This window comes from Psammomys obesus, unplaced genomic scaffold (assembly GCF_907164565.1).
Source record: "Psammomys obesus unplaced genomic scaffold, mPsaObe1.curated_primary_1811, whole genome shotgun sequence".
In the NCBI taxonomy this organism is placed as follows: Eukaryota; Metazoa; Chordata; class Mammalia; order Rodentia; family Muridae; genus Psammomys; species Psammomys obesus.
This window is the reverse complement of record NW_026585504.1, coordinates 58955941-58980740: the sequence shown is the minus strand read 5'-3', so window position 1 is coordinate 58980740 and position 24800 is coordinate 58955941. Positions and strand designations below refer to the sequence as shown.

General features: G+C 36.8%; 1 protein-coding gene across 3 annotated transcripts in view; it reads left to right on the top strand.

Moving 5' to 3' along the window:
- Ptpn4 (protein tyrosine phosphatase non-receptor type 4) overlaps positions 1–24800 on the top strand; it is a 154818-nt gene that overhangs the window by 112878 nt on the left and 17140 nt on the right. For all 3 annotated transcript variants that reach the window (XM_055601678.1, XM_055601661.1, XM_055601669.1), the window contains 10 exons: positions 2784–2867; positions 2954–3010; positions 7563–7719; positions 8385–8551; positions 9681–9771; positions 10479–10540; positions 12416–12562; positions 14703–14831; positions 16707–16855; positions 24232–24367. In XM_055601678.1, the coding sequence (XP_055457653.1) occupies positions 2784–2867; positions 2954–3010; positions 7563–7719; positions 8385–8551; positions 9681–9771; positions 10479–10540; positions 12416–12562; positions 14703–14831; positions 16707–16855; positions 24232–24367 (1179 nt within the window). The remainder of the gene's footprint in view (positions 1–2783; positions 2868–2953; positions 3011–7562; positions 7720–8384; positions 8552–9680; positions 9772–10478; positions 10541–12415; positions 12563–14702; positions 14832–16706; positions 16856–24231; positions 24368–24800) is intronic.

Below are 24800 nucleotides of genomic sequence, written 5' to 3'. Positions count from 1 at the left end.
CTCCCCTCCCTCCCTCATCTCCTCCCTGCCCCTTTTCAAGTCCACTGATTGGGGAGGACCTCCTCCCCTTTCATCTGACCCTGTTTTATCAGGTATCTTCAGAACTGGCTGCAAAGTCCTCCTCTGTGGCCTAGTAGGACTGCTCCTCCCTTGGGTGGGGAGGTCAAGGAGCCTGCCATTGAGTTCCTGTCAGAAATAGTCCCTGTTCCCCTTAGTATGGAAACCAATTGGTTACTGAGCTAAAATGGGCTTCATCCGAGCAGAGGTTCTAGGTTATATCCATACATGGTCCTTGGTGGAGTGTCAGTCTCAGAAAAGATCCCTGTGCCCAGATATATTTGGTCCTGTGGAGCTCCTATCCTTTCCACGTCATACAGACTCCCCCTTCTTTCATATAATTCCCTGCACTCTGCCGAAGGTTTGGTTATGAGTCTTAGTACCTGCCCAAAGCATGTTTTAGTAGTAAATTATTATATTTAGTCTTTTCTTCTGATTATTTGATCATAATTTATACCAATATGGAGTTTTCTTTTCCTTCATTGCTTTTTTATTTTTATTTTTTTACAATTTCCTTTTTTATATTATGTATCTTTATTTTTTTCTTTAACTTTCCAGCCAACTCCTTGAAGTCTTTAGTAACAGTAAAATTTTTTACTGTTTTTTATATAATTTTTTTTATTTAGTTACTCATTGTACATCTCAACCTTAGCCCACTTCCTCCTCTTCTCCTGGTCCCTCCCCTTCATCCCTCCCTCATTCCCTATCCCTCTACTGCTGACCCTCAGAAAGGGGGAGCCCCCCACCATTAAACCTACCCCAGCACATCCAATCCCATCAGGACTGTGTACTTCCCCTTTCACAGTGTCCTGGGAAGGCAGCCCCTCTAGGGGAAAGTGATCTAAGAGCATGCGACAGAGACCACGCCAGAGACAACCACTCATCCCCTTTCTAGGTTACCCACATGGAGGCTAAGCTGCCCGTTGGGTATATATATATGTAGAGAGCCTAGATCTAGTCCATGCATGGTCCTCTGCAAGCCCTTCTGGGCCTGGGTTAGTTGGGACTGTTGGTTTTCTTGTGGAACTCCTGTCCCCTCCAGGTCCTTCTAGCCTTCCTCCCACTTTTCTATAAGGCTCCCTACTCTCTGCCCATATTTGGCTTTGAGTCTCAGTTTCTGTTTCGATCCAAAAATGTACATTGCATTGTGAGTTTGTCTTAACAAATTGGTAGATTTCAGTGTATAAAATATACATATACTTCTAGAATAAGTGCTAATAATTCAGTAAATACTTAATTTACTATGTAATTTCTTAGTGCAGAAATATTCCCCAACCATTTGAAATTGAGTACAGATTCTAATAATGTATGCTTGCTGTATACTTTACAAAATAATTTATAACTTTTGCTTCTATAGAGTATGCTTTTATACAATAAAATGTTACAATTCTAATGGCTTGTTAATTTTATTGCTTTCTTGAGATTTAAATAAGCCACAAGTGAGGTTATCAGTTTATCTTGAGAATATACTGTGTTCCTAAAAAAGCAAGCACAGTCACATGTAGGTATGTTTCAGGAAATTTAAATGGACATTAGGAAGTGAAATAACCTGGAAAGGGGAAAGTCTGTAGAAAGCATCAGCATCTAGTGTCAGAAGCTTTTAGTAATTGCTCTATTCCCTGCCTTCTCACTTATTTACTCAGTGTTTCTCCCATTACTATATTTGAAACCATTTTCTCATGTGCACTGTTCCACTACAGTAGGTTTAATCAAAAGAGATCAGAATTCTTGCCAAAACTGACAACTCTAATACTAACTCTGTGGTGACATTTATGTGTCTCTTCTGACATTCATTGATTCACTTTAGGTTACTTGATGGTAGTGGACATACAAAGACAAATAACACAATGGTACTTGTTATCATATAACTCATAGTCCAGTTTGTTTCTTTAAAAACTATTTAGTAAAGGCTAAAAGATAACTTAGTTGCTAAAATGCTGGCTATCCAGGTATTCAGAATGTATAGACTGGTGTATTCTTGGGAGCTCATTGGCCAGCCATCCTAGCCCTATATGGTAAGTCCCATGTACTAATGAGAGATGCTCTCACAAAACAAAATGGACAGCCCCTGAGGAATACTACCCAAGGTTGCCCTCCAGCCTCCACATTTAGGCTCACACATCTGCAAACGTATGTGCACCTACACTAACAACTGTGCACACACGCACATACACATGGATATTTTTTGAAAAACACAGTATAGGGAATCATCAAAAAAATGTATGTAGTTACCTAAATATAAAGGCTCTAGAAACAGCCATTACTCGACCAAATTATAATAAGGGAGATGAAGAGGGACTGAGAATAAACAGGCAAAAAGGTAGAAGGAAACGTATGTAACATGTTGTAATGAAGGAAACCAAGGAGAAAGTGACCACTTTTGTCAAATGCTACACATAATTCAAATGAGATAAGGCTTGAGACATAATACTGGATTTAGTAATGGGGAAATATTTTTGTCATTAATTTAGTTATGGAATGGTAGGAGTGCAACCTGAATAATATTATATAGATTTAGAGGAAAGGGAGATGGCAAATTTGCCAGTGTTCTTTCCCATAGAATGGGAGGAGGATTGAGAGAATGCATCTGCAAGATATTAGGCAAAGAAACCATTTTCCTCAATTAATATGCACTTAAAATTTCAATTTTTTACATACCACAGATAATACAAGCAGATAAATTATATGCTTTATTTATAATCTGAAAATTATTTTTGTTTTTTCAGCCTAATGGTGGCATTCCACATGATAATCTTGTTCTAATCAAAATGAAACCTGATGAAAATGGAAGGTTTGGATTCAATGTAAAGGTAACCTGGAATTTACGTCACAGTTAGTTTTTATGTTAAGATGTTCTTGGTTTAATAGTATTTAACTTTATTTTCCTATTTTCCAGGGAGGATATGATCAGAAGATGCCTGTAATTGTGTCCCGAGTAGCACCTGGAACACCTGTAAGTTATTCAAAATTTTATCTAAATAGTATTTTTAAGAATATATGCATGGGGGCTGGAGAGATGGCTCAGTAGATAAGAGCACTATCTACTCCTCTAGAGGTCCTGAATTCAATTCCCAGCAACCACATGGTAGCTTACAGCCATCTATATTGGAATCCAATGCTGTCTTCTGGCGTGCACATACAGATAGAGCACTCATACATAAATAAATAAAAATTTTAAAATAGATATATACTTAGGAGCCAGGTGTGATGGTTACCTTCTTTAATCTCTGCATTCAGGAGGCAGAAACATGCATATCTCTGTGAGTTCAAGGCTAGCATGGTCTACAAAAACAGTTCAAGACCAACCAGGGCTACAAGCATACAAATAAATAGCAACAACAACAAAAACCTACACACACATAAATACACTTTCTATAATGTTTTTGTGTGTATCAGTATTTTGTCTGCAGTTATGTCTGTCCACCTTATGTGGGGGGTGGCATTGCCCTCGGGGGTTGGAATGCAGTGTTGCATCCCCATGGAATTGGAGTTAAGGACAGTTGTGAGCCACTGTATCAGTCTTGAGACTCTACAGAAACAGCAAGTGCTCTTAAACTGCTAAGCCATCTCTCCAACCCCATTTGTACTTAAAATATGTATGAGTGTTTTGTCTGCCTGTATGTGTGTATATACCACATGTATGCCTATTGCCTGTAAAGACCAGAAGAGGGCACTGGATCCCTTGGAACTGGAACAAGAGAAACAAGAGCTCTTAACCACTGAGCTATTTATTTCTTCATCTCCAGAATATGTACTTAAAAAAAGAAATCATTGAGATGGATTGGCAGTTCACATTGGTCCTCTTCTAGAGGACCCAAGCTCAATTCCTAGAACCCACATGGTAGCTCATACCTGTAACTTCAGTTCTAGGGGAGCCAGTGTTCTATCGGGCATCAAAACACCTGTACAAATAAAAATATTTTTATTTGCTTCAACGAAGAGAGTTAATTGTTGCTTTTCAGCTTGTCAAATGTTAAATCTAAATGCTCAATAACATCATAACTTTCAGGGAAGATATATTTTCATTGGGTCTGTGTCTTAGAGAGTAGCTATTAGTCTGAGTGTTGCTGCAGTGCTAAAGAGTGCTGTTGAAAAAAAAAATTCAACAAATGTAGATGAAAGTGGAGTATTGTGAGATTTTTATTGTTACTGTTTGCTTTTTTATTTTTTATTTATATTAGTTCATTATTTGCCTACTTTCTGGGTTTCTTTTTTTGGCGGGGGTAAGGGGAGTTGTCAAGACAGGGTTTCTCTGTGTAGACTTGGCTGTCTGGAACTTGCTCTGTAGACCAGGTTTGAAATCATAGATATTGCTTGCCTCTGCCTCCCAAGTGCTGGAATTAAAGGTGTGTGCCACCACTGCTTAGGTTTCCTGCTGTTTTAAAATTACTTGAAATGGGAATGATATGGGATTGTTTTTAAAATTCTAAAAAATATTGAATATGTAACAGTGAGTCCCTTGACTCATTATTAAACTTCCATGGTAATGAATTTTCTGTTCATCACTGAATAAGTCTCATTGGTGTGTTATCTGGAAACATAGATAAAATATTAGCAGTATTTCTCCTAAAAATGGAATTACTGGTATTTTTCATTTTCTTTTTCCTTCCTAGTTAATTGTTTTAATCATGACTCTGAACATGCTGTGCTCTTATGAGCTATAACTATGCTGGTCACTTGCTCCCTTCTGCTTCACATAGACCTGTGCTATAGAAATGCCAGTTAAATTTATTTCATTAATTCAGATACCACCACATCTTCCATGTTGGGACTGGTTTTTCTGGTTTTTTTTTTTTTTTTTTTTTTAAGATGATTAGAGGAAACAATTTCAAGTTGTTTTTCTTTGTTTTTGTTGGTTTTCTGCGATGGTTTCTGTTTAGCCCTGGTTGTCCTTTACTTACTCTTAAGTAGACTAAACTGGCATCCCACTCAGAGATCTTCCTGCCTCTGCCTCCTGAGTGCGGAGATTAAAGGGATGTGTCACCATACCTGGCCAAGTTTCAGATAGTTTAATGTCAGGTGTTTTTTGTTTTTTTGTTTTGAGTACCTCAGAAATCGATAATTCACAGTAAAATTAGCATTTTTTTCATGTATGAAAATCTTAAAATCAATGTCTATTCCTTTTAGAAAGTTCATATAATACGCGTGTGTCTTATCTTTTCAAGATCAGAAAGAAATGCAAATAAAAATTCATATCTGACAAAATGCGAGACAAATATGAGAAATTTATCAGTGATAAATGTATGGTATAGTAAAAGACTCACAGAGAACTAATGTCCTCTGATACAGAGACCTCTTGTCGACTAGCACACTACCCATAGAATAATGTGAGAAGACAGCTTTTTCTGCTGAAAAAGCATTTCTCCTAGTACTTTACCAACCATTTTACTTCACTTTGGGTATCGTAAACATGCATTCATAAAAGTGTAGAATCAAACGGGTACATAAATGCATTTTGCTACATAAGGGACTATATAAATGTTTGCCATCTACTTCACTGAATAAATAGCCACCAAAAAATCCAAATAATAAATAAAGGCTGTCATTTGAATATTTGAGATTTTAAAACATTTGAATCAATTCATTTTAAAATTCACAACTGAAGAAGATAAATCAGGATAAGTATCTTCTTGTTGCACTTTCAAGGTGTTGGGTCTTTAAGATCACATATCTCATAAGCAATGGAGGGAGAGCTTAGCCTTCACAACAGTGTTCTTCTCACTAGTCACACTGTCTGGATGAGTATTATCAGATAGTTGTTCATAGTAAATTTGAGTAGCATATATCCATTTGTCCTTTTGCCATAGCATTTCTTTCACTGCCTGGCCTGCTATCTTCATGTGTGGTCACATATGTTTTCATGGAACACATTATTCATATTTCTGTGTCTTCTATCTCCTTTACCTTAATTACTGGGTGGTTTTTCTGTGTTCAGGCAGTCCTTCTTTCAGTAATGCATAATTGTGAAGATGGCCGTGCATGGTGAACTCTTGCAATGAGCTGTTAACAAATTGGAAAAATTAAACTGTTTTGTGGCTTTTAGACCTACTTTTCTATACATTAAAGTATTTTATGTTGTCTGTGATAAAAATATTGAGGATTGCAAAAAATGTGTTTTGTAGCCCGAAACATCAGAAATACTGTAGTGTTTCAATTATTTATAAAACCTTATCACAAGTAGTTTGAATAGTATGTTATAAAACTGACAGTACAGAATGAACCTCTTATCTTTCATTAACATTGTCATGTTTGAATCTGTTTTCACTGTTTTGTCCTTTGAAGCCTTGGTATTGTAAAAATAACTCAAGTCCCTTTGCCTACTTACCTAGAGCCTCGGGCATCAGAAGTGCTCTCACTTCCACCATCATGTCTTCTCAGGCCAAAGTTCACATCTGGGAGCAGTTATGCTTTGTTTCTTTACTAAACTTTTATTTTTCAACTTTTTTCACTATTCCCTCTTTTAGATGATTATAAAATTTCTCACTGAGAGCCAGGGAGAAGCATAGCTGTGTACTTTGTTGACAAACTGACTGGTGGATATGCTTTGATACATGTGATGTGTGCCTGCTTGATTTTTTTTTTTTAAAGATAGTTTTTGAGATTCATTTTTATTTTACATGTATAGGTATTTTGCCTGTGCTCCATAATCATGCGGTACCTGTTGAGGCCAGAAGAGGGCATTTGACTCCCTTTAGAATAGGCGTTACAGAAGCTTTTTTAGCCCCTGGTGGGGCTGGAAATTGAGCCCTCTTCCTCTGGAAGAGCAGCCAGTGCTCTTAACCACTGAGCCATCTCTCAAGCCACAGTGCTTGGTGTTGAGATACAGATTTTTTTTAACTGAAGCACTAGTAGCAAATGTATATACTTTAACTCACAGTTGATTTTAAAAACTAAAATTTGGAGGATGTGATTCAGAAATTGATGTTATTTAAACTGTGGGAACTGAAATTGTGTATATATAAAGAGTACAAAAATTAAAGCTGCTTATATATATGCATTTTGACATACTGCTTTTCTGAATCTCTATGAGGAAGGAATTTGTTCAGTGAAGCTGTAAACCAAAATAGGATATGCAAAAGAAAACTAGATTTCTGCTTTTTCAAGTAGATGAGAAATAGAGATTGCGTGCGTACATGCATGTGTGCGTGTGTAAACCAGAGGCTGATGTTTTCCTCAGTCACTCTCCACCTTACATATTGCCTTACTTTTTGAGACCAGGTTTCACTGAACCTGGAACTCCCTGGTTGGTTATATTGGCTAGCCGGCAAGTTCCAGGGATTCTTCTGCTCAGCCTTCCCAGTACTGGGATTATAGGACCACACTGCAGCACTTGACATTTGTGTGCTTTCTGGGGATCGGAAGTGAGGCCTTTGTAATCGCCTACCAAGCGCTTGGCTGACTAAGCCATTTCCTAGCCTTGCATGGATGCTTTTCTATATGTAGTTTTAGTTCTCCTGCTATAGTCTATAAAAAGTATTTGAACACTAATCTACATTATATGACAGGCTGACCTCTGTGTCCCTCGATTGAATGAAGGGGACCAAGTGGTACTGATTAATGGTCGGGACATTGCAGAACATACCCATGATCAAGTAGTCTTGTTTATTAAAGCCAGCTGTGAGAGACATTCTGGAGAACTCGTGCTTCTAGTTCGACCTAATGGTAAGTATTTAGCACTGAGTATTTGTCATAATTTGTTACAATTTATTATTGGACTTGGTAGCCAGAGTAGGCTTCTTTAAACGTGTCATGCCAGTTTCCTATTTATACAACAGTGGCATCTATCAAACATGGAGAAAACATCCAAAATCTTGTCTCCCATATCTCCCATTAACACTTATATTCATTCACCTCTGATGCACAGTGGCTTCCTTACTGTATCTCCAAAGTGTCAACTTTTATACTTTTAGGTTCTATATGCTTGCTGTTTCCTCTGCTTAGCGAACAGTTCTTGGTTTTTATATAACTCCTGTTTTTTCCAACACCCAGAAAGGCTGTCTCTGCTTATTCTACCTAAAGTGGTCTCCCTCTTCAACCACTCTAATGGTAGTGTATGTAGTCAGTGAATGTTTGTTTAATGAATAAGAAAATCTCCGTTGTATTTAGAAAATTACAAAGAAAATACTATTTCAATTATTTCAATTATTTCTAAAGGAATAGCAGAAGCCTTTCATCCCCACAGCCATTCTTGGCTCCTTCACAAAGGCATCAGTCAGATGTAATGGAATTATTAGTTACTGAAGCTATAGAAAATATCGGGCAATTTCTTACAGAATTCTATTTAGATTCTCATATGTGTTTTTTTTGTTGTCGTTGTTTTATTTTAGCTGTATATGATGTAGTAGAAGAAAAACTAGAAAGTGAGCCAGACTTCCAGTATATTCCTGAGAAAGCCCCACTAGATAGTGTCCATCAAGATGACCACTCCCTGAGGGAATCAATGATCCAGCTAGCTGAGGGGCTTATCACTGGAGCAGTCCTGGCACAGTTTGATGTAAGTGATGATGTTGTATTAAATGTTTGAGCATTTTAAGAGCCTAATCTACGTGCATTATGATTTAAAGGTAAAATGACAGCCTTAGAACTAGTTGACATGAGTTCTGAAATGTAGTTTTTAAAAATTATTCCCACAATACTAGTTACAGCTATATAAATAAATGTCTTTTTAAAAGAAGGATAACAGCCAGACATGAAGATGTTCTTGCTCAAGGTCAGTCCAGAAGAGTGAGTTCCAGGCTAGCCTAAGCTACAGAGTGAGACCTCTCTGAAATAATAAGAAAGTAGAAAAGATATTTTTTTCATGTAACCTACTAGCTCTTTTTATGAAAGGTAGAAGATAAGAATATTATATAATAAACTTAAGGCTTGAGCAAAGCCAAATATGACAGCATACATCATTTGTGTGTGTGTTCTCGAACTTACTCTGTAGACCAGGCTGGACTTGAACTCAGAGATCTGCCTGCCTGTGCCTCCCAAATGCTGGAATTAAAACTGTACACCACCATTGACCAAGATGACCGCTTATCTTTATTTTGACTTTTGAGTTTATAGTGAATTTTGAAAGTATATATTTAACCAGATATGTCCAGCTGTATACATCCAGGATAGTTATAAATCCAGTCCAACACATTTGTAGATGGCAATATTCTCTCATAGTAAACTTAATTTGTTTATCTTTAATAAAACTAGGAATTTTGCTGTGTGTTTTCTTAAAAAAAATATGGCAATCAATATTTTGTTCTCTAGTACATGTTATATATAAATGCTTTCAGTAATTAAACATGTATAAGGCATGTATCAGTTCTTCTTTTAAAGAACATCTCTGTTAGTGTATTGTAAACCCTTCTATACAAAAATAAAGCAAATCTGTAGATTTGTTCTTCAAATATCAAGTACTTTGCTGAACAAAATCATTTTCAGATTTTTCAAAATATCATAGATACATATTGCATGTCAGATACTCCAGAACTGACTATAGCTCTGGGTCAACGCTTACTGATTTGAAGAGTTTCGTAGTATGAATGGAGTGTGGGGGATTCATGTTAGAATAGAAGCAAGTTTGCCAAAAAAAAGCAGAATTGTTGATGGCTTATCAGACTATTTCTGTTGGTTTATTTTTAAAGCAACTATATAGGAAAAAACCTGGAATGACAATGTCTTGTGCCAAATTACCTCAGAACATTTCCAAAAATAGATACAGAGATATTTCGCCTTGTAAGTATCTATTAACTCTTACCATTATAAGCTTAATCTTTTTATTTTTTAATTTTTATTAATTTTAGTTTATTCAGTTTGTATCCCCCTGTAGCTCCCCCCCTCCTCTCCTCCCAATCCCACCTTTCTTCTCCCTTTTCCAGCCATGCTCCTCCCCCAAGTCCACTGATCATAGTCTATCAGGTCTCATCAGGAGTGGCTGCATTGTCTTCCTCTGTGGCCTGGTAATGCTGCTCCCTGCTCAGGGGGAAGTGATCAAAGAGTAGGCCAATCAGTTCATGTCAGAGACAGGCCCTCTTCCCATTACTGTGGAACCCATTTGGATGCTGAGCTGGGCTACATCTGTGCAGGGGTCAGGGGTTCTAGGTTATCTCCATGAATGGTCCTTGGTTAGAGTATCAGTCTCAGAAAAGACCCCTGTGCCCAGATTTTTTGTTTCTGTTGCTCTCCTTGTGGAGCTCCTGTCCTCTCCAGGTCTTACTATCTCTTCCATCTTTCGTAAGATTCCCTGTACTCTGCCCAAAGTTTGGCTATAAGTCTCAGTATCTGCTTTGATACACTGCAGGGTAGAATATAAGCTTAATTTTATAAATAAAACTTTATTAGACTTTAATGGCTGAAGAGTGGCTCAGTGGTAGAACTTTGGTGATTTAATCCCAAACATCAAAACAAAAAATAAATCATTGTCTCTTTAAAAATTTTTTTAGATGATGCTACACGGGTCCTTTTAAAAGGTAATGAAGACTACATCAATGCAAACTACATAAATGTAAGTTTTTTGTTATGCCTTTATTATTTGAAATAATTAAAACCATTGTAAGTTTTAAGCTTAATTCCTTTTTATTGAATGTCTGACTTTTTAATTTTTTTTTAAATTTATTTTTTATTTTTTATTTTTATTTTTATTTTTTTTTTTTAGTTTTCAAGACACTGTTTCTCTGGGTAACTTTGGATATCCTGGACTTACTTTGTTGACCAGGCTGGCTTCAAACTCACAGCAATCCACCTGCCTTTCCCTCTGTGAGTGCTGGGATTACAGACATGCACCACCGCACCTTGCTGAATGTCTGATTTTTGGTAGTTTGTGCAACTGATTAACTAGGGAATAGTGAATTATCATTTCAAGGGCAAATAGAAGGTTAGATTTTTTTTTATAAGTCTATATAGTTAACACTTTCATCAATCAATATATAACTTGATTTAAATATTTATTTAGCAATAATACTGTTGATTTGTTAACTTTGACTACATAGCCAACAGCATTGAAGTGTAATTCATTACTGAAGAAAGCTAATCTAGATTTTCTCCATGATGAATAATATCACAGCTGTCTTGCTTTTAAGAATAGCAGGCAACACTTCATCACTGTGATTGTAAATGTGCAGTTACCCATAGTACACACAAAATGTGAAGAATATGATACTGCACAGTACTGGAGGCTGCTTGTGAGCAGTACAAGAGGGAAACAAAACAGTTGTCTTATTTGATATCAGATGGAAACACGCTTATTCAGTGACTCAAATTGTTTGCTTCCCTAGTATGCCTACAATGACCAACAAAGCCCTCCTCCTGTTTTGAAATTATGTAGGAATGTAGCAATTATGGAGCCAAGCAGAGAAATGGTGAAGTAGTTAAGCTTGCTGAACAATCATGAGGATCAGAGCTAATATTTTACCACCCACATAACAAGATATGGGTATCCTATAACCCTACTTCTCAAGTGTCAAAGATTTATTTTAAATGTCAACTTTAGAGAAATATTCAGTTTAAACTTACTACTAGTAATAAACATATTAACTATGTCTGTTAAATAAGTAACAACATATTTTTTTAGAAGGACCATTAAAAGAAATTTAGGTACTAATTTTGGTATTATCTTTCAAACAGTAGGATTCAGAAAACCAAATACACTGTGTTACTGTTTTTTAAATAGTTTTATAGAAAAATAGTTGTTGTATACAGACTATCTGTGAGCAAGGTATTAAAAAGTAGAAAAGCCACTGGTGGTAACTGGAAGCTAGTCTGGGAGAGACTTTTTATACCCTCTGGTATTTTCTGAATTCCTATGTGTAAATACTACCTTGTTGAAATCAACCTCAAATGTAGCATAGTTGTGATTCCCCAATATTTGTTGTCTTGTTTCATTCTGAAAACAATTTTAAACATCATTCTAATAGCTCTTCACGTTTTATGAGCATAATTCAGCTAAGATAAATGGCAGGATTTTTCTTCCTTAGGAAATTTACCAATAAACTATTATAGATTCTTTTTAAAATTTTCCTTACAAAGTTTTGCCTCTGAAACAAGGTTGTCTGTAAAGCTGTCTCTTAATCCATAGTATTGCCAGGTGCACTACCTTTAATAGCTGGGAGGCTGGGATACATAGTGAGACCTTATTTCAAAAAAAGAAGAAAAATAAAAGTTTTGTTAAAAAAAATATTTGTTTTTAAATTCCTCTTTTACCAACTGAGTGATGAATTTGATAACTTTGGACGATGCCAAGAAATTTCTTTTACAAGTAAAATTGTATTAATCACAATTTGTTGAGATTAGTCGTGCTCAGTTTAGCATTAATTTTCATCTTCCCAATCATAGTAAAAAGTAAAGATGTGAAAGTTTTATTTTAATGTCTTTTTCTTTTTAGATGGAAATTCCTTCTTCAAGTATTATAAATCAATACATAGCTTGTCAAGGGCCATTACCACACACTTGTAAAGATTTTTGGCAAATGACTTGGGAACAAGGCTCCTCCATGGTTGTGATGTTGACCACACAAGTTGAACGTGGCAGGGTAAGCTGTGGTTAAATTTTACATATTACTTAGGCTCTTTTTAAATTATGTTGTGTTTATATACTCAGAATATTTTATAGGCTTTAATCTTGCGGTTCCATTATTTGAATCATTACTTGAATACTTAAGACTGTGACTAACACAATCCTTGCAACATAACTGTTACCATTCTTATCATACTTAATTTATTTAGAATCAAGTATATCTAAGAAGTCTGTGTGAGGGATATATAAAGAATTCTTACAAGTTAACAGTTAAATGACAAGATCATTTAAAATTTGGCAAAAGATCTAAATAGACAGTTACCCAAGATGATAATCAGCGTCTATTAAGCACATATATTACTGGACATCAGAAAGGAAATATAAATCACAATCGCGGTGAGACACACCACTATATACAGTAGGCTGACAGGATAAAGGGAGGCGGGCAATGGAGTGTTGGTGATAGAGTGGAGAAAAGCAGCCCTCATGGCACTGCTTACAACTTGGTGAACTGTGCAGTTCTGTATGTTTTTAATTTCTGTATAGACCCAACGGATTGAAGATATGCCCATGCATTCACAAGTTTAGCCATGAAGTGGCTATTCATACATTCCAAATAAAATATAATATATTCAAATTAGTGGAGAATATTTGGTAAGAATAGTAAGTGAAGTACTGATATTAGAATTTGGGTGAGTGTGGAGAACATTATATGAAGTGAAAAATTCAAACAACAGCAAAAGTTATTGTATGATTCTACTTTTATGAAACATCTGGGATTGCCTATTCCATAAATACAGAAAGTAGGTTTATAGATTCCTGTGTCCAGGTCTGAAGAAGAAGACAGAATGGCCTAGAATGCATAGCAACTGCTAAGGAATTATAGGGGTTTTTAGGGTACAATGAAAATGTCCTAAAAGTGATTAGGATAGTAGCTACACAGTTTTATCAAGTGTGCCAAAAGCATTTGCACTTTAATGGAACACAAAGACAGGACTAGGATTATATAGTTTACACACACATAAACAGGTGCACACATACCTGTGCTACATTCTGATCAGGATATAGCCAAACAGGTTGTTTATTATTATTCTAAGACTCATAACCAAACCTTTGGCAGAGTGCAGGGAATCATAAGAAAGAAAGGGGAGTTAATATGACCTGGAGAGGACAGGAGCTCCACAAGGACCAAATATATCTGGGCACAGGGGTCTTTTCTAAGATTGTTCCTCCAACCAAGGACCATGTATGGATATAACATAGAACCTCTGCTCGGATATAGCCCAGGGTAGCTCAGTATCCAAGTGGGTACCCTATTAAGGGGAATAGGGACTGTTTCTAACATGAACTCAATGGCTGGCTCTTTGACACACACACCCCCACTCCCCAAGAGAGGAGCAGCCCTGCTAGGCCACAGAGGAGGACTTTGCAGCCAGTCCTGAAGATATCTGATAAACCAGGGTCAGATGAAAGGGGAGGAGGACCTCCCCTATCAGTGGACTTGGAAAGGGGCAGCGAGGAGATGAGGGAGGGAGGGTGGGATAGGGAGGAAGGATGGGATTGGGAGGGAAAGAAGGAGCAGGATACAGCAGGGATACAAAGTTAACAAACTGTAACTAATATTAAAAAAATAATAAAAAAATTTACTCAAAAAAAATGACAGTGAATAATGACTGGGCAAGATGATTCTGTCAGTAAGGTGCCTACCATACAAGTAATGGGACACTGAGTTGAGATCCCTGCACCCATGAAACATTTAGATCTGTTAGCATGAATCTGTAGCCCTACAGCTGGAGCGGCAGGGCAGAGGCAGGTGGGTTCTTGAGCTCATTGTCCAACCTGCTGGCCTAGCCAAATTGATGAGCTCATGTACAGTGACAGACTTTTCTCAAGGAAACAAGGTAAAGAGGGATAGAAGATACACAACACTGACCACTCTGCTACATGTGGCCATGCATATATGTGCACACATACTTTCATGCAATATACACATGCACACACAAAATATTAGTTCTCAGAAGATCCAAGTAAAAGGTACATGAGAACTATTTTCTGTAAATTTAAAAGTTCTTAAATTTAAACATTTTGAAAGTTGGAGAATCTAAATTCCTACATGAAAATATGTATTTTGATGTATTAAATCTGTTGATATTCAGGTCAAATGTCACCAGTATTGGCCAGAACCCACAGGAAGTTCATCCTATGGATGCTATCAAGTCACCTGCCACTCGGAAGAAGGAAACCCTGCCTATATCTTCAGGAAGATGACAGTGTTTAACCAAGAGGTAAAAAGTCAAAAGTGTCTGTTCTGCTGTTAAGACTTTGAAAGCTGAAAATGTTTTTAGTCTGTGTACTACTTACTGTGAAAGAGAAATAGAAATTAGACACACGGAATCCCTGGGTTTCTGGGTTCCACCATAGCTATGAGCAAGGGCCAGGCTCAGGGAGAGATCCTGTCCTAAATGAAAAGGTAGAGAGCAATAAAGGAGGATACCTGATGACTCTTCTGACCTCCACATATACATAGTATACACACACTTTAGAGCATGCACACTTAAGTGCCAAATGTTTGCTTTAATAGGATATTTTGAAATTCTGTAAGTATTACTCTTCCATATTATAATAAATATATTTTCAATTTCTAGTGGTAAATGTGAACAATCAGTAAAAGAAGAATTTGGTAATACTATTACTGTTAGTACTTTTCCTATTCATAACATTTACTTCTAAGAAAAAATTTTGGTGCAATCAGTAAAGTATTCAGGTATGTTTGAAGCAATAGATAAAGCTGTTGAAAGATGTCAAATTGTTTAACTCAAGTAATAGAGAAGAGCAACATCACAATCGTGGCAGTATAAGGAAGAAAAAGGCATAGGCAGAGCCATGTGACAGATTGCAGCTTTCTGGCTGTTAGCTCTTCTTAGATCTACCACAGTCATTCCTCTTGACTTCCAAAGCCAAAAGTGAGCACTTTTTAAGATGGTTTGGTACTGTAGTTGGAACATATATGTAGAGAATATCATGCTGCTAGTCCTAGAGACAGTGTATATCATATTCAATGCCTGAAATTCAATCTTTCCTTGACTGCTGCCCATCATTTTGTTGTTGTTGCTTTTATTTTTTAAACAGGTATTACTCCATAGTTCTGGTTGTCCTAGAACTCTGTATATAGACTAGCCTGGCCAGAAACTCATACTGCCTTTCCCTCCCAAGTGCTGGAATTACATTGTTACACAACCACACCTAGTAATACTGCCTGCCATTTTAAAGGTGGCCAAAAGAAGGAAGTAGCTATAGCAAAAGCTGTGAAAGCTCAGGTCTTTCCCATTAATAGTTACACCTTTGAGAGGGAAACCTACCTCTACTCCAAGGATGTAGCCAATGACAACTGAGGTAGAGCCTCTTTCAACCAATAAGAAAGGAGCCAGATGATGTGCTAACATATACAAAAGGAGTCTGGTATTAATGAAGCTAACGTTACAGGGAGAAAGCTAAATTGTTTTCAAATAAGAATAAATTAAGGATTTGGTCACATACTCTCTAGCTTATGCTCTAATGTACCAATCTGTAGGTTGAACCATTAAGATAATTCTTTATTTTAATCTTCATTTCCCAAGTAGATAACCAGGAGGTAGGCAGGTAGGTGTACATGCATGCACTCATGTATATGTGTGTGTAATGGTTTCTGTCTTCAACATAGTCTTTTCTAAAAAGAGTCTAGCTTGAGCTATGCAGCCATGTCGTTTTTATATGTATGCCCTGAGTACCTCAGAACTATGTGAAGATAAATTAATTTTTAAAGCTTGAACCAATATAGCAGTGTAGCCAGGTGGGGGCGGCACACACCTCTTTAATCGTAGCACTTGGAAGGCAGAAGCAGGCAGTTTGAGGTCAGCAGAAAGCTACACACACAGAGAAACCCTGTCTCGAAAAACAAGCAAACAAGTATAGCAACGTAAATAGCTAGTACTTAAAAGGATACAACTATTTCTGTGAACTATTTTTCTTCTGTTCCAATGGTAGACTTTAGTCAGTTTATATATCATGACAAAAGAAAGGGAAAGGTGGTTTTGCTTCTTTTCTAAAATTAAAATTACATGAATTTCTATATTTTAAAGATAATTTTGAGTCAAATTGTGTAACTTTTCATTTTTATTTAGAAAAATGAGAGTCGTCAACTTACTCAGATTCAGTACACGGCCTGGCCTGACCATGGAGTGCCTGATGATTCAAGTGACTTTCTGGATTTTGTTTGTCATGTACGAAACAAGAGGGCTGGAAAGGAAGAACCAATTATTGTTCATTGCAGGTATTTTATTTCCTATCCTTTAAAAATGAATAATTAAGCCAGGCATGGTGGTATACACCTGTAATCCCAGTGTTCAGGGAGGTAGAGGCCATGAGTTCGAGGCCAGCCTGGTCTACAAAGTGAGTTCCAGGACAGTCAGGGCTACACAGAGAAACCTTGTCTTGAAACATCTCCCCCACCCCCAAAAAAAGGAAGAATAATTGAGTGCTTGGGGAATGCATACTTTATTTTGGACTTTTGTTGTGATTAATACTGTGAGAGTAAAGACAAAGGAAAAATTCTAATAGAACAGCATCAGAAACGATGGAAAGGGATAAAAACAATAACTATTTTTCTGGTTCTTTTTAATTTTAATTTTTTAATGTTAATTACAGTTTACTCACTTTGTATCCAGTTGTAGCCCTCTCCCGTAATCCCTCCCAACCTCACCCTCCCTCCCTTATATCCTCCCCTAGTCCACTGAGAGGGGAGGTCCTCTCCCCTTCCCTCTGACCCTAGCCTATCAAGTCTCATCAGGACTGTCTGCATTGTCTTCCACTGTGGCCTGGCAAGGCTGCACCCCAACCCTCCCCGTGCCAGGGGGAGGTAATCAAAGAGCCAGGCACTGAGTTCATGTCAGAGACAGTCCCTGTTTCTCTTACTGGGAAACCCACGTAGATACTGAGTTGCCATGGGCTACATCTGTGCAGGGGTTCTAGGTTATCTCCATGCATGGTCCTTGGTTGGAGTATCGGTCTTAGAAAAGACCCCTGGGCCCAGATTTCTTGGTTCTGTTGCTCTCCTTGTGAAGCTCTTTTCCCCTCCAGGTCTTTCTATCTCTCCCTTCTTTCATAAGATTCCCTGCACTCTGCCCAAAGTTTGACTGTGAGCGTCAGCATCTGCTTTGATACCCTGATGGATAGAGTCTTTCAAAGGCCCTCTATGGCTCCTGTCCTGTTTCCTGTTTTTTCCCTCTTCCTATGTTCGTCCCATTTGCCTTTTTGAGTGAAGATTGATCATCTTACCCTGGGTCCTCCTCCTTGCTTAGCTTTTTTAGGTGTACAGATTTTAGTATGTTTATCCTATATTATATCTAATATCCACTTATGAGTGAGTATATACCATGTGACCTTCTGATTCTGGGATACCTCACTCAGGATGATCTTTTTTAGATCCCACCATTTGCCCACAAAATTCATGATTTCCTTGTTTTTAATTGCTGAGTAGTATTCCATTGTGTAAATGTACCACAATTTCTGTATCTATTCCTCAGTTGAGGGGCATCTGGGTTGTTTCCAGGTTCTGGCTATTACTAATAAAGCTGCTACAAACATGGTTGAGCAAATGTTTTTGTTGTGTACTTAAGCATATTTTGGATATATACCTAGGAGTGGTATAGCTAGATCTTGAGGAAGCACTATTCCTAATTGTCTGAGAGAGCGCCAGGTTGATTTCCAAAGTTGTACAAGTTTACATTCCCACCAGCAATGGAGTAGGGTTCCCTTGAGTTTTTGATCTTGGCCATTCTGATGGGTATAACAGAAATCTCAGGGTCCTTTTGATTTGCATTTCCCTGATGACTAAGGACATTGAACATTTCTTTAAGTGTTTCTCTGCCATTCGATATTCCTTTACAAAGAATTCTGTTTAGCTCTGTACCCCATTTTTTCAATTATATTACTTGATTTGTTGCTTTTTAACTTCTTGAGTTCTTTATATATTCTGGATATTAGCCTTTTGTCAGATATAGGGTTGGTAACAATCCTTTTCCAGTCTGTAGACTGTTGTTTTGTTCTCATGACAGTGTCCTTTGCTTTACAGAAGCTTTTCATGAGGTCCCATTTATTGATTGTTGCTCTTAGAGCCTGTGTTATTGGTGTTCTGTTCAGGAAGTTGTCTCTTGTGCCAATGAGTTCAAGGCTCTTCCCCACTTTTTCTTCTAACAGATTTAGTGTCTGGTTTTATGTTGATTTCTTTGATCCATTTGGACTTTAATTTTGTGCAGGATGATAAATATGAATCTATTTGCATTTTTCTATATGTAGACATCCAGTTAGACCAGCACCATTTGTTGAAGATGCTGTCTTTTTTTTTTCCATTGTATAGTTTTGGCTTCTTTGTCAAAAATCAAGTATCCGTAGGTGTGTGGATTTATTTCTGGGTCTTCTGTTTGGTTCTATTGATCCACTCTTCTGTCTCTATGCCAGTACCATGCAGTTTTTATTACTATTGCTCTGTAGTACAGCTTGAGATCAGGGATGGAAATACCTCCAGATGATCTGTTGTTGTACAAGATTGTTTTGGCAATTCTAGTTTTTTGTTTTGTTTTGTTTTGTTTTTCCATATGAAATTGAGAATTGTTCTTTCAAGGTCTATAAAGAATTGTGTTGGTATTTTGATGGGAATTGCATTGAATTTGTAGATTGCTTTTGGCAGGATGGCCATTTTCACTATGTTAATCCTATTGATCCACGAGCAAGAGAGAGCTTTCCATCTTCTGATATCTTCAATTTCTTTTTTCAGAGGCTTGAAGTGTTTTTCAAACAGGTCTTTCACTTGCTTGGTTAGAGTCACACCAACGTACTTTATGTTATTTGTGGCTATTGTGAAGCATGTAATTCCCCTAATTTCTTTCTTAGCTCTTTTGTCTTTCGTATACAGGAGGGCTACTGATTTTTTTTTTTTTTTGAGTTAATTTTGTATCCAGCCACTTTGCTGAAGGTGTTTATCAACTCAACTGAAGGAGTTCTCTGGTTGAATTTGTCACTTATATGTACTATCATATCATCTGCAATAGTGATACTTTGACTTCTTCCTTTCCGATTTGAATCCCCATAATCTCCTTTAGTTGTCTTATTGTTCTACTAAGACTTCAGGTACTATGTTGAAGAGATACGGAAAAAGTGGGCAGTCTTGCCTTATCCCTGATTCCTAAGGGATTAAATCAATCCCCCTGAGTGGGATTGATTTAAGTTTCTGTCCGTTTAGTTTGATGTTGGCTATAGTCTTGCTGTATATTGTCTTTACTATGTTTAGGTATGTGCCTTGTGTATCTGATCTCTCTGAGACTTTAAACTTGAATCAATCGAGTGTTGGATTTTGTCAAATGCTTTTTCAGTGTCTTAAATGATGATCATGTAGTTTTTCTCCTTTGTTTATATGGTGGATTACATTGATGGATTTCCATATATTGAACCATCTCTGCATGCCTGGGATGAAGCCTACTTAGTCATGTTGGATGGTATCTTTTCTATGTTCTTGGATTCAGTGTGCAAGTATTTCATTGAGTATTTTTGCATCAATGTTCATAAGAGAGATGGGTCTGAAGTTCTCTTTTTGGTTGGGTCTTTGTGTAGTTTAGGTATCAAGGTGACTGGCTTCATAGAATAAGTTTGGTAATGTTCCTTCTGTTTCTATTTTGTGGAATAGTTTAAAGAGAATTGGAGTTAGCTCTTCTTTGAAGATATGGTAGAGTTCTGCATTAAAACCATCTGGCCTGGGGCTTTTTTTTTTTTTTTGAAGGGTGACTTTTGATGACTGCTTCTATTTCCTTGGGGGATATAGGACTGTTCAATCTATTTACCTGGTCTTGATTTAATTTTGGTAAATGGAATCTATCAAGAAAATTGTCCATTTCATTTAGATTTTTAAATCTTGTGGCATATAGGCTTTTGTATTAAGACCTAATGATTGTTTGGCTATCCTCAGTGTCTGTTGTTATGCCCCCCTTTCTGTTTCTGATTTTGCTGATGTGGATAGTTTCTCCCTGTTTTAGTTAGTTTGGCAAAGGGTTTGTCTATCCTGTTGATTTTCTTAGAGAACCAGCTCTTGGTCTCATTTATTCTTTGTATTGTTTTCTTTGTTTCTAATTCATTGATTTCAGTTCCTAGTTTGATTATTTTCAATCATCTACTCCTCTTGGGTGTGTCTGTTTCTTCTTCCTTTTTTTTTTTGTCTAGGGCTTTTAGGTGTGCCGTTAAGTTGCTTATATGCAATGTCTCCAACTTCTTTCTGGAGACACTTAGTGCTATGAACTTTCCTCTTAGCACTGCTTTCATTGTATCCCATAAATTTGGGTAAGTTGTGCCTTCATTTTCATTGAATTTTAAAATCTCTAATTTCTTTTTTAATTTCTTCCCTGACCAAGCTGTCATTGAGTAGAGAGTTTAGTTTCTATCTGGTTCTTTAATATCTGATTTTAATGTCTTTTAAATTGGAATGTGTCTTATCGCTGATTGTAAATTAGATATGATGAAATTCTAGTCTTACCTCCATGTGTTTGTATCGCTATTACAAGATATTCAAAACTAAGTAATTTATGAAAACAGGAATTATCTTTCAGTTTTAGATTGCAATGCTACTTGTGGCCAGCAGAGGTTCCTAGTACACAAATAAGGGGAGCTAATAAAGTGAAGCCAGCCCTGTATGCCTCTGAAGCTTAGCCAGTATGGAGAGCATCAGATCCAAAATGTCATCTTTATTTTTGTCCCTGGGTTTCCTCTGGATTTTTTTTTCCCCTACTACACATTTAGTAGTATTTTAACTTTATCTAACTGTTTTCTTTTATTATTTTAACTTTTTTAAAAGATTTATTTATTTTATGTATATGAGTGTTCTGTCTCCATGTATGCCTCCATGCCAGAAGAGGGTATCAGCTCTCAGTGTGGATGGTTGTGAGCCACCATGTGGTTGCTGGGGATTGAGCTCAGGACTTCTGGAAGAACAGAGGGTACTCTTAACCACTGAGCCATCTCTCCAGCCCTTTTTTTTTTTTTTTTTTTTTTTTAACATTTTTGAGAAAAGGTCTCATGTAAGCCAAGCTGGTCTTATACTCCAGCTGTAATTGTGGATAGCCTTGAACTCCTGATCCTCGGTCTTTCATCTCCCCAATATTGAGGTTACATGTGTACTGCCACCCTGCCTTACAAGATAGAACTTTTATGTTTTTATTTTCTAAACTCCCTTTCTTTCTTTTGTTTGTTTGTTTGTTTGTTTGTTTGTATTTTCATTATTTAGTAGGCTTTTTCCTTGTTTTTAATCTCCTTTCCTCCCTCCCTTTTTTTTATATCTTTTCCCAAAAACAGCTTTACTTAAAAATGTTTATCGCAGTGAGTCATTGGTCTGGTTCAAGGCCTCTGGCTTCTGCTACACCATCAGTACTAGATCCTCACCAGCGCTCTTCTCAGATATCCTGTTGTTACCCTGTGTCATGGAATTCCTGCAGCATTGGTTCTGGAGAGCCTGGCCCTTTCCACAGTCTAGCAGCTCATAGGTGGGGTAGATGTTGGAGTGGGCTAGCTCAAAGTCCAGGGTCTTGGCCTGGTGGTAGCTGAGTTGGTCAGCATACCAACTCTCCTTAGCCCATGCCACCAGGGCCAGCTTTTGCACTTTTCCCAGGCAAGGGCTTCCTCCTCCCTTCTTTAACTTGTCTCTACTCTTCTTTTCACTTTTATTTAACATTGTTTCTTGTAACTGTTTTCTCTTCTTTCGTGTCTTCCTTCATCTCATTCATTACTATTCCCACCTTTGCTCTAAATGAATTTGAAATTAACAGTACACTTTACATTAGTTTTGTAACATTTTTCTTCTTTGTTTATTGATGGTATTTCATGAACTTTGATAAATTTTAACTGCATTCTACATTCCATTCAGTGTGATGTTAATAATTTGTTTTGTCTCTCTGAGTGGTATTGGAGGTTTAACTTGCAAGAGTAGGCTGCTCAGTAGGAAGATTTCCCCAATAAAATTGGGAGAAAAATCTACAACAGAAACACAAATTAGGACACATAAATAATCCTTGATTACTAAATTCAAAGCTACTAAGACAGATAAAATGTTGGGTGAATTCAAACATTTCCCTGTAAAAATAATTAGTGACTTCAAGGAAGATACAAACAAGTAGATAAATGGACTAAGGATTTCATATCAGAACTTGAAAAGAAAGTAAGCAAAGCAGATAGAAAAGTTAATTTGCACATGAATGAGAAATTAATCAAGAAAATTAAGATTAAAAAGAAACAAGTAGAAATCCTATAAATAAAAAACTTGGTGAGCAAAATTTTAGTAACATAAATGATGGTGAGGATGTGTGTTAAGAAGAGCCTTATTCACTGCTACTGAGCATGTGAATTGCTCCAGTCTCTGTGGAAATCAGTATGTAGGTTCCTTGAATATTGAACTACCATATGACCCAGCTATATCACAGAGATTACATGTCTGTATTTATTGCTACATTGTTTATAGTAGCCCAGATAAGGAACCAGCCTAGATGCCCAACAACAGAAGAATGGATGAAAGAATGTGGTACATATGTACAATGAATTCAGTATAAAGAATAATGAAAATATATCACTTATAAGAAAGTTGGTAGAACTGTTGATCATCGTATTATTTAAAGTCAGCCAGGTTCAGAAAGACATGATCTTTTTTTGGCTGATAGTTACTGTGGGGAAAATACATATGACATACAATTAAGAAGGGGACAAGAAGAGTAAAAGAACAGAAGGGAAGAGGGAGAGTTATAGGAAAGAGAAAATGTTCCATGTTTTCTCTTATAGAGTATCTATACTTAAATTTGCGTATATGTGTATATAACATGAAAGCAACAAGGGGACCAATGGTGGGGGAAATGAGTGCAGAAACGGGAAATAGGAGGATCAATATGAACAAAGTACCATGTTATATGTGAAAAATGTCATGAAATCCATCATTTTATATGCTAACTAAAAAAAAAAATTAAGAGGCTAGATTCAGGGCTGGAGAAATGACGGCTCAATGGTTAAGAGTACTTAGTTCTCCAACAGAGGACCAGGGTTCAGTACCTAGCACTCACATGGTGACTAACCACCAGCTGTGACTCCCATTGCTGGGATGTTATTTTCTTCTGGCCTCTACAGGTACCAGGCACATGAATACGGTGCACTTACATACATGCAGGTAAAACAGTCATACACATAAAATAAAAATATTATTAAAAAAAAAAACAAGATGCCAGTGTCAAGAAAGTAAGACATGTGCCTTCTTTATATTATAGAAATCTTCAGCAGCTACTATAGTCATGCTTCTAGTTTATGTATATCTTTAGGGGGTGGTTTTTTTTTAAGTATCTCAATGGTAAGTTTGATATAAATTAACTTTGTTCAAAACATTAACTTATATAGGATATAAAACAGTTGTCTTATGTATTTGTTAATGGTTTATTATTTGAGATCTGCTTCTTTGCATTTTAAAATGGATTTAAGTATTAAACAGTTGACTTGCTAGCTCTATAAAATAAAACCTTAAAATTAAATTATTTTTCTTTATTGTGATTTGATACTTTGACATTTCGGCAGAAAAGCCACAAATTTAACAATTATACCTTTAAAACTTTGTACATGTGTATCTTTGTTTTTCAGTGCTGGAATTGGAAGGACTGGGGTTCTTATTACTATGGAAACTGCCATGTGTCTCATTGAATGCAATCAGCCAGTTTATCCACTAGACATTGTAAGAACAATGAGAGATCAAAGAGCCATGATGATCCAAACACCTGTAAGCACTATACTTCTTATGTACATGTGTTTCCTAAACAAGGTGGATCTTGTTATTAATTTGCATTCTGTGTGGTTTTTTTTTTTCTTGCACACAGACAAACACACACATATATATGACAGGGTCCTACTTTGTAGCCCAGACTGACCTAGAACTTACTGTGTACCCCAGGCTGGGCTCCAGCTCCTCAACCTCCAACCTCAGCCTCCTGACAAGTGTGTGCCATCAAGCCTACCTCTAAAGTATACTTTATCTTTCTACCTCCTGCTCAGAAACTAGTGCTCCGCATTATAATAGGCAATGCCCCTTGGTGCTATAAATAAAATTATGGAAAATAAATAAATAAAAATATGAGGGAAAGCAGCCATGCTGTCTCTTTCTCTCTCTCTTTCTTTCTTTCTTTCTTTCTTTCTTTCTTTCTTTCTTTCTTTCT